At 34.3% G+C, this 14,675-nt stretch overlaps 2 protein-coding genes and 1 pseudogene across 2 annotated transcripts; all 3 read left to right on the forward strand.

Annotated features, from left to right (window-relative positions):
• Positions 1-4,666: 4,666 nt before the first annotated feature.
• LOC133032179 (uncharacterized) lies at positions 4,667-5,705 on the forward strand. Its single transcript, XM_061106047.1, has 3 exons — positions 4,667-4,804; positions 4,863-5,168; positions 5,238-5,705. Exons 1-3 carry the CDS (start codon positions 4,667-4,669, stop codon positions 5,703-5,705), a joined length of 912 nt encoding a protein of 303 aa, XP_060962030.1.
• A 121-nt stretch (positions 5,706-5,826) lies between these two features.
• LOC133032180 (uncharacterized) lies at positions 5,827-6,577 on the forward strand. Its single transcript, XM_061106048.1, has 2 exons — positions 5,827-6,163; positions 6,279-6,577. The coding sequence occupies exons 1-2, from the start codon at positions 5,827-5,829 to the stop codon at positions 6,575-6,577; spliced, it is 636 nt and encodes a 211-aa protein (XP_060962031.1).
• Positions 6,578-13,769: 7,192 nt separating this feature from the next.
• On the forward strand, positions 13,770-14,475 carry LOC133032181 (polyol transporter 5-like; annotated as a pseudogene).
• The last annotated feature ends 200 nt before the right edge of the window (positions 14,476-14,675 follow it).

The following is a 14,675-nucleotide window of genomic DNA, read 5'->3' on the forward strand; positions in this document are numbered from 1 at the left end:
GCTGAATGTAGAAAGAGCTCAAAACCTAAGCAGGAATGGGTAGTTAAAGATGATAAAAGGAAGAATGTTGATAAGAATCAAGTTGATGATGAAGGATTTCAGAAAGTGACCAAAGGAAAAAGAGTGGCAAAATTGGAGGTTCCATCCAGAGTAGTTACTGGGAACACTTTCAGTGTCCTCACTGAAAATAATCCCTCTCAAGATGAACTCTTCAAGGATCAAAACATGGAAATTAGCAATGATGCAAAGAAGAATGAGAGCAACAACAAGTCCAACACAAGAGAGGGGGGAGGTCCCTCTCTTGTTAATGGATAAATTTTTTTGTTGGAATGTCCGAGGAGCCAATAATCAACAAACCAAAGGCTAATCAAGCAATTCATTAGCTCTCAAGGTGTTGGTTTTGTTGGCCTCCTCGAGACAAGGGTCAAAGCTCCAAAACTTGGAAATTTGTACCTAAATGTGTTTGCGGGTTGGTGTTTTTGTTGGGTTTTGTGCCCTAAATAAAACCCATTACAATCTGATTAGTTATCAATTTAGAATTTTGAAGTGATTTATGTTTACATGTATTTTACATGTTTATGGTTTAATATACATATTTGATATATGCACAAAATCAGTTAAGTCCAGAACATATATTCATTCACAATTACAGTATTGTCAATACAGTGGAATGTGATTGTGATTATATGATTCAAAAGACTAAGTCCCTGTTCATCAGTGTTTTGGATTTACACTGATGTGATAATCAGCAATGAAGTATACTTACACTTGGAGTAAGTGTTATGTTCTTTCCAGGACATTGGTAAAGTATACTAGTTTCGAATGTATGGAGTATACATTGGACTGGACCGATATTGAACTTACACAAGATATTATAAACTTACCGTTGTATCTTTCCAAGTCAATATCAGAAGTTGATCTTAGATTAAAAGAATCTAAATCCTGATATGCTTAGGCTCAATCTCAGGAGTGTTATTCATGTTCTTTGATTTATTAGTTAAGCCTACTTTTGGGTCAGGGTGATACATATATTTTGGGAACATGATAGCATAACTGAGTAGGAGTGCTGAACATAAATATGGAACCTATAGCTTCTACTGGTGTATAGAAGTCAAGCGATGATTCCCTTCGAGCTTAGTTAAATAGAAGTAAATGGATGAGCTCTTGTTTCAGTGGCTATATATTAGATCACTAAAACATCATTTACAGGTAACTAAGTGTTTTAAGGGGCAAAATACATTGAGGGGTGGAAACGGTAAATTTATCCCATCTCGATGTAAATCATCTATATAGAGGATCTTTAATCACATTAAGATTATAACAATGGTTAAATGAGATAGCATATGTATATCGTGAAACATATAGTATGCTCTATATAAGTCTGAGAGTGCAATTCCAAGTTCTAAGAGTGGATTCAACAAGGAATTAATAAGTTAGGGATTTACTTGGTAAATTCGGTTCAACTTATTGGAAGCTCAGCAATATAGATCCATAGTCCCCATGTAATACTCGGGATTAAGAAAAGGATTAACAAAACCCTAACTAGATAATTATGAGTTAATTGAGGAATTATATTATTATATAGTTCAACATATGTGAAATTATATGAATTTAATATGTTAAAGACCATGTTGGTGAGCCAGGGGCATTTTGGTAATTATGACCCGAGAAGGGTAAATTGTTGAGATTAATTTAATTACATGCTTAATAGAACTATATTATTATATAGTATGCATGTGTTGTCTTTTCAGGTGTGTTCTGACAGGTTAGCGCGGTATAGTCACACCCGGGAATTTCGGGCCGAACCGGGTTCGGGCCCAAAATGTAAATTGAATTGATTATTTGGCATTTTATTTGACATGTGATAATCTAAAATTTGTTTGGCAATATTTGAGTGTGATTTGACATTTATGCCCTTGAAAATGAATATGTTGGTTTTATAGCCCTAAGGGCAAAAAGGTCATTTGACCATTATTGTGTTATTTTGAATTTAATAGATTTTTGGGAGAAAATGAATTATATTTTCTGGTTTATCTCTCTCTCACCTGAACTCTCCCTCTCCCTTTAACCCTTTCCATTTTCAAATTGAATTGTTGAGAAATTGCTTGAAGTTGGGGGTGGATTGAAGCTTTGGGATTATGGATTCTTGAGCTTGAAATTAGGTAATTTCTTGCTGAGTTTGTGTAAAGATTTTTAGTGATTTCTCTTGCTGAATTTTAGGGTAAAAAGCATATTTTAAATTGTTGAGTTTGTGGGGTTGCATGTTCTTGGTGTTTGGTTTTAATCTTGGTGAATTGTTCATGGAATTGCATGATTTGGTGGGAATTTATGTTGTTGATCTTGGAATATGAGTATAAGGTATTTTTCTTAGTGGAAATATGTTTTAATTGGTGTTTTGCAGCTGGGAATTTGGATATATTTAGGTTGAAGTTCATGTGTTGAGCTAAAACTTTGTTGGTTTAAATGCATGATTTTCAATTGATTGTGTAATTTGAATTTTGAGAGTTGTTGTGGTTGTTGTTTGCTCTCTGTGGTGATGATTTTTATCTGTAAGAAGTTAACTTTGGGTATGGATTGATTAAGGTTCGAATATATGGTAAAGTGGGCATGTTTAGACCTTAAAATCTGGTTTTTTGGGTTTTTCGAACCCAGTGGCTGCGACCAGATCTATGGTCGCCGCGGCCATAAAACCTAGCAGAGAGCCATCTTTTTCCTGATGTTGTTTTGGCCATAACTTTTGACTCGGGACTCCGTTTGGGACGTTCTTTATACCGTTGGAAAGCTCTTTTCGAGCTCTATGTGATTATCTGTATTGTAAATGCCATACTTGAATTTTATTGAGTGTAAAATCAGGGGTTATTGTAACCGGGATTAGGGTTATTACCCTAATAGGAACGGTTTGTTAGCCTAAGGTTATTACCCTAGTGGAATATGTGTATAAATGCCATGCATGTTAATTGAAATGAAATTTAAGGATTATGCGTTCAAGGCATAATCAGGTTGGACACGGTACACATAACCGAGATGAACCACTTTTAAGGCCTTAATATATTTAGACGTGTGAGAGCAACACGTGGTTCTACGTCACGTAGATTTAATTAGATGTGTGGGCGCAACACATAGGTCTACGCCACGTAGACATACATGGGCATGTTGATATAGTGATTAGGTTTGTGCTATACAGACATATGTAAATGAGCATATTATATTTATTGTGATTTATACTGTCTTGCTGGGCTTGGCTCACGGGTGCTCTACTGTGCAGGAAAGGGTAAGGCATTAGCTGATCAGCCATGAGTTTCAGGAGCAGGACGAAGAATGTACATGTTCATGCCACTTCAGACAAGCAGGTTACGGGTCTAACAGTGTTGACTTTTGTATTCTGTTTTACCGCTTAGGTTGGCTAGTAAGAAAGAACTTGTAATAAGTTTGTAAATATTTTTGGGATCCCAACTATGTTTGAAAAGTTTAAATATATTACAAGTTTATTTTCAGTCTGTTTAATATTAAAGTTTAAATTCTGCGTTATTTTAATTAGTAATCCCGATTAGGGGATTAGGGTTTTATAAGCATTTTTGGGTAGCGTGCCTAATTATTTAGGGCGTTACACCCCATTCTAGTTGAGACCATACTGTTTGTAAGACTCTATAATTGATTTATGAATAATCAATTATAATTCTAAAAGTTAGACTATGTCTAATTTGAGAATTCTCACTAAGTAAGGATGAAATTGTAAAGAAAAGGGTTTCTAGGTTTATTCATTAATTAAGAGACTTTGTATGTCTAATTAATAATTATATTAAATGACAATATTATTTAATAATCTATTTTAGTTATTAAATAATTATTTTTGACATTTAAATGGTTAGAATTGGAAAAATGGCATTTTTTGAGAAATAGAAATAAAATTGAGGAAACTGCAAAATCCAAGTGAGGCCCAAGTCACACCATGGCCGACCACTTCTTTGTGTGTTTCCCAAGTATTATATTCAATTTTATTTGCCAAGTAATTGCTAACCTAAACCTAGCAATAATAGGAAAGTGGTGGATCACACCAAATAAGGCAGTTAATCAATTACTCAGTAAAAGAGGAAACTGTTTATTTGGAAAGTTGAGCTCTCCCTTTTCCCTATATATTGTCGCCCCCTCTCTTCTCTTTGTATGCCTTTGGATCACACGAAATCAAGAGAGAAATAAAGAGAGAATTTCGAAATTCCTTGTGAGAGAGAAGTGCCCACACACAGCAAACAGTACCTCAATCATAGATTGGAAGACTATGAAGGATCATATCCATCTGAAGGACATTCGGGCTCAAATCTTGATTATACTCTGCGACAGACAGGAATCAAGGGTTAGAGATCTGAGTTGAAGGAGACACATTATTCCGCTGCCATCACTGTAAGGTTTCTTAACTTTTTATGTGTTTTATTTATCGTTTTAGAAGTTCATATTTAGGTTGTTAAATCAACATACTTTTGAGTAGATCTAAGATCCTGGTAAAATTAATTCCAACAGTTTTTCCTCTAACATTGCATGGCATAGAGGAGGGAGAATTGTTATAGCTTGGAACCCTTTGAGATATAATGTGAACATTCTTAAATGCACAAGTCAACTTATGCACTTAAAAGTGTCCACTACAGATGCTCACTACAACAGTTTTTTAACTATGTTATACGCTTACAATGATCGAATAGGGAGACAAGAGTTATGGAAGGATTTGAATGGGATAGCAACAAAAGAAAGTTGGCTCTTGATGGGAGACTTCAATGATATTTTGGCTAAGGATGAAAGAATTGGGCATAAGGTGAAATTTCAAGCTGCAACTGATTTCATGGATTGTATTATGCAATGTCATTTGGAAGATGTTAAAGCAACAAGGAGTTTTTTCACCAGGACTAACAAACAACAAGGGGATGATCGTATCTACTCCAAAATTGACAGTCATGGCGAATCAATCTTGGTTAGACAATCATCCTATTGTTGAAGCTAGTTTTCTAAATGAAGGCCTCTTTGATCATACACCTGTTGTCCTAACTTTGTATCCTCAATGGCATGGTGGGAAGAAGCCATTTAAATACTTCAGAATGTGGAAAAATCATCCTGAGTTTGATTCAAAACTTCAGGAAATTTGGACACAAACAAAGCATGGCTCGAAAATGTACATATTGGTAAATAGGCTTAAAGCGTTGAAGTAGGTGTTCAAATATATAAATCAGAAGGGATTTTCTGATCAACAGGCTGCCACTTTAAAAACAAAGCTAGAATTAGAAAGTATTCAAGAGCAACTCCAGCAGGATCCTCTAAACCATGGTTTACTAGCTACTAAACAGGAAGTGAGGGATCGGTATGTTCAAGTGCAGAGAAATTACTCATTGTTTCTGCAGCAGAAATCAAAGTGTGCCTGGGTACAGAATGGGGACTCAAATATTGCCTTATTCTATGCCAGTATCAAGCAAAGAATTCAACAGAATCAGATTTTTGTAATAGAGCAACATGATGGATCAAGAGTTCATGAGCCTCAACAAATTACAGATGCTTTTGTGTCTTACTATAAAACTCTACTGGGAACTAAACTAGAAGGAAGGAAGAAAGTAACAAGTAGAATTGTATGCAGAGGCCCTACTCTCACACAAAGCCAAGCGGAAATGCTCACAAAGAAGTACATTAGGGAGGAGATGAAAGAAGCTGTGTTTGGAATCCCTTGAAACAAAGCACTAGGATTGAGAGGTGGTTGGAGAGGAAGTCTTTCAAGTTGTTACATCCTTCTTTGAAACAGGTAGAATACTTAAAGAGATAAATTCTACAATTCTTACTATAGTGCCTAAAATGAAATGTCCAAACACTGTTAAAGACTTTAGACCAATAGCTTGTTGTAATGTTGTGTACAAAATTGCAACAAAGCTATTGTGCTCTAGGCTTAAAGTGATTCTTCCTGATTTAGTTTTCCAAAACCAGGGAGGCTTCATTAAAGGAAGGTTTATTGGACATAACATAATGATATGTCAAGATCTTGTTAGGCATTATAGTAGGAAATCAAACAAGGTTAGTTGTATTATCAAGCTTGATCTTCAGAAGGCCTATGACACTATTGAGTGGGACTTTATAGAAGAAATACTTCAAGAATTTCAGTTTCCTCAATATTTCATTACTCTGGTGATGAATTGTGTTCGCACTCCTAAATTCTCACTCATGTTTAGTGGGACATTGCATGGGTTTTTTTGAAGCAAGGAGAGGCCTAAGACAAGGAGACCCCATGTCTCCCTTACTTTTTGTCTTAGGCATGGAATATCTTTCAAGAATTATGAGAAAAGTTGGAGAGAAACATGACTTTAAATACCATCATAGGTGTGCTGGAATCAAATTAAATTATCTTGCTTTTGCAGATGATGTGCTTCTCTTCTGTAATGGGGATTTCAAAAGTGTCCTATACATGCTACAGGGCCTCAAGCTCTTCTCGATAACCTCTGGCCTGCAGCCAAACCCCTCCAAATCAGCTATTTACAGCAGTCATATGTCCAAGACTGAGCTGAGTTCAAAATCTGACTTTCACCTACTTGGGAATTCCCATCTGCTCTAAAAGAATTTTAAGGAAGGAATGTACCGTCCTAATAGATAAAATGACAGCAAGGATAAAAGTATGGAGCTTAAGAAACTTATCATTTGCAGGGAGAGCAATACTTGTTAATTCTGTGCTTTTGACCATACACTCATATTGGAGCCAGATCATTAAACTTCTGAAGAAAGTGATCCATGGTATAGAGGCCATATGTAGAAACTATCTTTGGAAAGGTCATGCCATGTATCAAGGGCTAGGTCCTATGTCCTGGGAGGTTCTTTGCCACTCAAAATCGGCTGGGGGCATTGGCTTTAAAGAGGTCTCAGCTTGGAATAAAGTTGCAATGGGAAAGTATGTGTGAGCTTTGGCTAACAAGGAAGATAGCTTGTGGTTGAGATGGATTAATAGTGTGTATTTACACAATGAGGACTGGTGGAGCTATGCGGTTCCAACTCAAGCTAGCTGGTATTGGACATGCATAGTGAGGCTCAAAGAGCAGTTCAAAGCTGCCATGAATGATAGGATGATACAAGGCAAATACACAGTTGCACAAGGGTACAAGCTGTTCTATCAAGAACCAATTAAAGTGCATTGGAGTAACCAAATTTGGGGGAGACTCAACACCCCAAAACACGGTTTTGTGAGCTGGCTAGCCATCCAACAGAGGCAAAAGACAAGAGACTGATTGGCTATAAAATGGGGATTACTACAGATCAGGTGTGTATGCTCTGTAATTCACTACCCGAAACACATTCTCATCTTTTCTTCGAGTGTCCAATCACTCATCTTTGGTTACAAAACATTAAGAGCTAGCTGCAATGGAGAACTCAAGGCAAGACCCTTGCTGTGTTGGTTCGTTGGCTAGGGAAGGCAAAAACCAGCAAGTTTCGTAAGCTGGTTTATGCTGCTGCACTTACCAGTCTAGTGTACGTACCACATATGGAAGTCGAGGAACACTTGCTATTGGGAGGAAAAGGCACCTGACAACAATAAAATGTGTAGAGAACTGAAGGCTAGAGTGAAGCAAAGGATAGATTTATTTTGGCCAAAAAAAGTATCTAGAAAAGATTGTGTGTGGTATTCAACATTGTAAGTGCTGATTTTATTATTGATTATTTTGTGTATATACAGAATGTATAGAAACATATCAAAGGCCTGAAAATTCGGGTGCTTTTAGGTTGTAAAAATTTTGTGTGCTAATACAATTTACTGATTCATCAAAAAAATAATAATAATTAATTGCTAGTGTATAAAAAAATAAAGAATAAAAAGAGAGAACGCGCAACTGCTCAACTAAATGTAATACCATATTATCAGTACAATAAATTATTTTATTCTTTAAAATATATTGAATGTCTATTATAATTTCAATGAATACAATTGTATAACAAAATTCGAATTATAATTTCAATATATAATAGATTTCATTACATGTTAAAATAAGCAACATTTTGTAAATATAAAATATTAAAAAAAAAAACATAATATATACTTATATTATAGGGGAATTACCCCATATACTATTTTTTTTTAACTTTTTTTTTTTTTAAATATACGGTTTGAGTTTCTAAAGTGGTTGCAGCACTAGTTGCAATAGGGGTTTCCATACGATTTTTTGTTGCAAATTTAGGTTGCAGCACCAGTTGCAATAGGAGTTTCTATGTAGAATTTCGTACAAATGAAAAAAAAAAAAAAACTATTTTGAAGTGTAAAAATGAAAAAAGCCCCAATATATCACGTTTTAAAAATTATATATTTTATCATATAAATTATTTTGAATTAGGTTAAAACTGGACATCTAGAGTCAAGTGGAATCTAGGTAAGTGGTTGGAGAGTTATAAGATTGTTGTTTATTATATGTAAAGAAAGAATGTAGAGGCATATTATTATATTGGTAACGATTTTTAATTAAGCTATATTAGAGTAATAAGTGAACAATTTAGGCCAAATCTAGACAGACTAAGATATGTGACAATATTTCAACTTTCCTTAAAGAGAATATGCTTAATTATTTTTAACTACTTTTTTAAAACATACCTAAGTATATAAATGTATATAATAACCATAAAGTCCTCTATACCTTAAACAAACAGAAATTTTTTAATTAGATCATCTTTTGTCGTGCAATATACAAAATCCATTACATATTCACAAAACAACATTACTAATAAATAATAATAATAAAAATCATATCATATATCTAATTATATGATCAACGTCAACTATTAAATAGATTGGAGAAGAGGCCTCCTTACTGCTGGTCTAAGATGGAAAATAGGCGAAGGTTGTCGAGTTCTTTGTGCTAAAGATCCATGGATTCCGGGCCACTCTAGCTTTCAATCTTACCACTATTCTGGACCCCCGGATCTAGTTGTTTCGAATATCATCACGGATGAGCGTCAATGGGATTTATCTTTGCTAAATCGCTGGTTTTCACCACCTGATGTGGACCGAATTTTAACCATTCCCCTGGGCTTTTTTCGACATGATGACACTCTCATATGGCATCCCAGCTCCTCTGGTTTATACTCTGTCCAAACGGGCTATCATTTAGCGGCTTCACTTGATGATATTGACAACAGTTCTTCCTCTTCTTCCATGACAGCAAGCTGGAATTTTTTATGGTCGCTAAAATTACCACAAAAGATCAAAATCTTCATGTGGCGAGTCTATAATGATGCCATTCCTGTAGCTACAGCCCTTGTGAAGCGAAAAATAATAACGGATTCCACTTGCTCCATCTGTCAACAAGCTTGGGAAACTATAGGGCATGCTCTTTTTGGTTGTAAATATGCTAGATCTGTTTGGTGCTTTTCAAATTTCACTCTAGACTGGAACGACAATGAGGAAGGGTGATTATTTGATTCATTTGGCTGCTATATACTCTAAAATGGAGATGGAGCACCTTTGTTGTATCCTATGGGCGATATGGACTGAACGTAATAGAGTGATTCATGGCCATAAAGCAAAACCATCCAAAGATCTTGCAAATTTTGCAAGGAACTACTGGCAGAATTATCAAAGCGCTCAACTTAAATACGGTTCTACTGCTACAGCTACCAATCGGACTCACGCACCAGCAGCGTCTTCTTTGCAGTCTTCACCAAGTGCACATCCGATTCCATGGACTCCTCCACCTCCTGGAACACTCAAGTTGAATGTTGATGCAGCAGTCGACACCTCAAGGAAAATAACAGGTATTGGAGCTCTAGTACGGCGCTCCAACGGTACTGTTGCTGCAGCCTTCTCGAAACCAGTTGTGGGCTGTTTTGAATCTCATGAAATGGAGGCAATTGCAATGTTTCATAGCCTATGCTGGGCCCTTCAACAGCAGCTACCAGTCACATTCATTGAAACAGACGCTCTTCGTGTTTCTAATGCTTTGTGTCAATCTTCATCTGCAATTTCTTCTTTTAATGATTTAATTGCTGATATTTCTAGTCTACTATCCTTTTTCCCTAATGTAACTGTCTCTCATGTCAAACGCTCAGCGAACATGGCTGCTGATGGTTTGGCTAAGTTTGCTTTAGGGGTGGATGAGACTTGTCTTTGGTCGGATTGTATACCTCCGCCTATAAACTCTGTTATTGTAAATGATGTTCATCTTTGATTTATAATAACAAGTTTATTTCCTCAAAAAAAAAAAAAAATAGATTGGAGACACAAATTGGTAAGAATAATTACCAATATATGCGAAGTGTGGTATTAAGTGAAAAAAAAAAAAAAGAATCAGTCAAATCATCTCAACTATCATTTTAATTGTATTTAATTTTCTAAGCTTAAATTTTGGTAGTAAAATCTTCTAAACTACTGAATTGTTAGCAAATATTCAAGGTATTATCTATTTTTTACAGGTAATTGCCAATATGAACTGCTTAAGTGTACACTCTTAAATACGTGACACGTTTATATTAATACAAATATTATTATTTGAAAAGTATAAAAAAATTATTTTAAAATTTATAATATTTTTTATTTTTTACTATTATAATTTATTTAGTTTTAAAATGAATTTCGAAATAACAATATTGGCACAACTTTTGGAAAAGCTAAAAGCTGCTTTTCAAAAAAGCTGTGACAAAAAGGTGTTTGGTAAGCAGTTAAAAAACAGCTTATTGAAGAATTTATAAAAAAGCTACAGCTAAAAGCTAAAGTTGGTACAATCCAACTTTTAGAAAAAGCTCTTTTGATTAAAAGACTTTATAATAAATTATTTTTACTAAAAATTTATTTAATTATTTATTATATATTATAAAAAATAAATAATTTTTTAAATTTCTAATTTTTTATTTTATTTTAAAAATATTTTATATTTATATTTTTATTATTAACAAATAATATCAATTTATGTTTCTTATAAACTACAATTTTATCTTTTACAAGTGATAAAAATATAATTTAAAAATATTAAAAATTATTTTTATCAAATGCATATAAATTTGTATTATAGAAAAAAATAATTAAAAATATATAAAAAAAAATAAAAATTTTATATAACATATTTTTTATATATATATTTGTGATTATAATGAACTAGATTAAAATATTATCATTATTATAATAGAATCTTAAGAAGTCACAGCACTTTAAAAATTATAATTTATCAAACACTCAACTCAGCTTTTTTCTACAGTTCTGCTACAGCTGCTTTTCCTTACAGCACAGCTACAGCTGCTTTTTCCCACAGCACAGCTGTGCCAAACTGGCCCTATATATGTTTATCAATATAAATGTGCTACGTGTACAGGAATGTATACATAAACTGTTCATGGAGACAGTGACACCTTAAATTTGCTAATAGTTCATTAACTTAGAAGATTTTACCGCTAGAATTTGAGATTAGAGAATTAAATGCAAGTAAAACGATATTAGAAGGATTATAGCCACCCAAAAAAAGTTAATTTTATATGCATAATTAACTACAAATCACACTGCACTAATTCAAAATAGTGCGGTTTCACTGTTAATTTATATATATATATATTTTTTTTTTTTGAGAAAATCAGCTCCTTTGTATTTCAATTCCAAACTGTTTTACAACCTATCATTATTTGTATGACAATCTATATATATACATCTTTGTGTAGTTACAATAATACAACCCAATTTCTATCTTTTTTCCCCAATTTCTTAGGCAAAATTACATCAATCCTTAATTTTACCTCTTGTTTAATTCGATGCACTACTGCTGCTGGAGGAGTGAGGTTTTTGCACCATAGAACCTCATTCCAAATATTATATATTGCGGCTGCCAACATAGTAGCAAATACCTGCTGTTTGAACTTCGACACTTTCGTTCTTTTTACTGATTTCAGCAGCTTGTGTAGAGAGTTAGTTGTTGAATTCTATCCTATCCATCCTTGAATGTTCTCTAAGCATTCTCTACTAAATTCACAATCAAAAAATAAATGTGATATACTTTCATCTGCTTGATTACATAGAAGACATTTACTTTCCAAGATGATGTTAAATCGCATCAATCGATCCTTAGTTTGCAATCGGTTTAGAACTGCCAACCATAAGAAAAATCGATGCTTGGGAATAAGAAATCTCCCCCATACCTCTCCATACCAGCTCTTGCATAAGATGGAGTAAGGAGTTGATAACCCTGTCAGATAGAGTAATTGAAGCCCGTAAATTGCTGCAATGAAACTTTCTTCTTAATATCTTCCTTCACTCGAACTATTTGACGCCAATACCAACTATTTTGGTTGGAACTTGCATAGTCCCACAAGTTGTGTTTTTTGAGATAGACACAATGGATCCATTTGACCCATAAGTTGTCTTGTTTCGTTGCAATCGCCCACACATATTTGCCAAGAGCAGCCTTGTTCCAAAATAAAAGATTACGGAATCCCAGCCCTCCCTCTTTTCGAGTCGTACATAGATCCTGCCAAGCTATGTATCCCGGACCATTGTGCTCTGCCTTACCCTTCCACAAAAATGCTCTAGAAATAGCAATAATCTCTCTCAAGATTCGTTTCGGGAGAAACATTATTTGACCCCAGTAGGAATGAATAGCAATCAACACTGAATTAACAAGTATATAATAAAGTGGTACCATGAACATTACAACTGGTTAAGGTAGTTTTTGATAATACTTTTTTTTTTCTAATTTTTTAGTCACAAAATGAAAGTAAAATTTTTGTTTTTAAAAATTTTATTTTTGAAAAACAAAAATGCGTTCTGTAACCACTTTTTGTTTTTCAATTTTAAAAACAGAAATTTAAAGTGTGTTCTGTAAAGTTTATTTTTATTTTTATTTTTTTATTTTATTTAAGTCAAGTCTAGGTCTAGGGTTCAGATTCGGGTTCAGGTCAGGGGTCGGGTTCAGCGCCAGGGTCGTGGGAAGATTTGGGTCCCGGTCTGATTGGAGTCCAAAATATTAATTAAGAAAAAAAACTATTTAAAAAAATATTGAAAGTAACTTTTTTTTTTTTTTCAAATTTTGATTCTCAATTAAAAAATTGAAAAGTGAAACAGTTTTATAGAATATGTTTTTGAAAAATATTTTTACTTTTTAATTTTAAAATTAAAAAAGTGTTACCAAACATCAGTTAAATTAGTCCAAAGTAATAAGTTTATATAGTTTAATTATAAATTTAAAAGACATAATATGTGAAAGAGAATATCTCAACTTTATATTTATTACACTATTAGAGGAGATATTATAAGTTAATCTAATTAGTTTATTTATTCTTCGTAGGGATCAATGTGCTATCATTAACACGAGCTAGACTGATGTTTAGTAAATTTAGTTATTAATTTAGTTTTAGTTACAATAATTATTAGAATTATTTGCGGTATAACCTCCTTAAGTGGTCAAGTATTTCCAACTAACCTCCAATTCTAAAATTTTGGTGGTAAAACCTTTTAAACCCAAGTTCTATTAGCAATTAGCCATTTCCATCCATTTTTGGCTGTTAACTGCCATGGTGGAATGTCCACGTGTACACAATGTACACGTGGCACAATTTTATTAGTCCACGTACTAAATATTGAAAAAAATAAAAAAAAAATTAATTATTTTAAAAATAAAAAATAAAAAAATTATTTTTCTTTAAAATTAAAAAATTAAAAATCAAAAAAATAATTTTAAAAAAATAAAAATTAAAAAAAAAACCCTAATTTCCTAATCTTTTCTTTCTTCCTCTTCTTCTGTCTTGCCGCACTCTCCTCCTCCTCCTTCTTCTTCTTCTTCTTCTCTCTCTCTCTCATTGAACACTGCACTGACGACATCGTTCAAGTCAACAAGAAAAGCCACAGCGAGGGGGTATGGAAGGAGCTCCTGGTTCACCCCCACGCCAGTTGTTCGCCACATCTTGATCTCATCCATTGGAATCCACTTCTTCCAACAAGCCTCGGGCATAGACGCTGTCGTTTTGTATAGCCCAAGGATCTTCGAGAAGGCCAGGATCAAATCAGACGATCAAAAGCTACTGGCGACCGTAGCCGTCGGATTCGTGAAGATGATTTTCATCTTGACAGGTACTTTCTTGCTCGACAAGATCGGACGGCGGCCGTCGCTTCTCAACAGCGTAGGTGGTATGGTCTTATCTCTTGCTACACTTAGGGTGTCGTTGACCGTCATTGACCAGTCGGAGGAGAAGTTTATGTGGGTCGTGGTGTTGTCAATCACGATGGTTTTGTTCTACGTGGCATTTTTCTCAATTGGAATGGGACCCATCATGTGGGTTTATAGGTCTGAGATCTTCCCGTTGCAGCTAAGCCCCAGGGGTCGAGTATGGGTGTGGCGGTGAACAGGGTCACTAGTGTGGAGGAGGAGGGGGCGGCGGGTAGGGCAATGGGAGAGAAGAGAGAGAGAGAGAGAGAGAGAGAGAGAGAGAGAGAGAGAGAGAGAGAGAGAGAGAGAGAGAGAGAGAGAGAGAGAGAGAGAGAGAGAGAGAGAGAGAAAACGAGAAGAGAAGAAGAGAATGGGGGAATTAGGGTTTTTTTTATTTTTATTTTTAATTAAAAAAAAGAAAATTTTTTATTTTTTTATTTTTTATTTTTAAAATTATTTATTTATTTTTTAAAATATTTATTACGTGGACCAATAAAATTGTGCCACGTGTACACTGTGTACACGTGGACATTCTACCATGGCAGTTAACAGCCA

Source organism: Cannabis sativa, chromosome X, assembly GCF_029168945.1.
Source record: "Cannabis sativa cultivar Pink pepper isolate KNU-18-1 chromosome X, ASM2916894v1, whole genome shotgun sequence".
Taxonomy (NCBI): Eukaryota; Viridiplantae; Streptophyta; class Magnoliopsida; order Rosales; family Cannabaceae; genus Cannabis; species Cannabis sativa.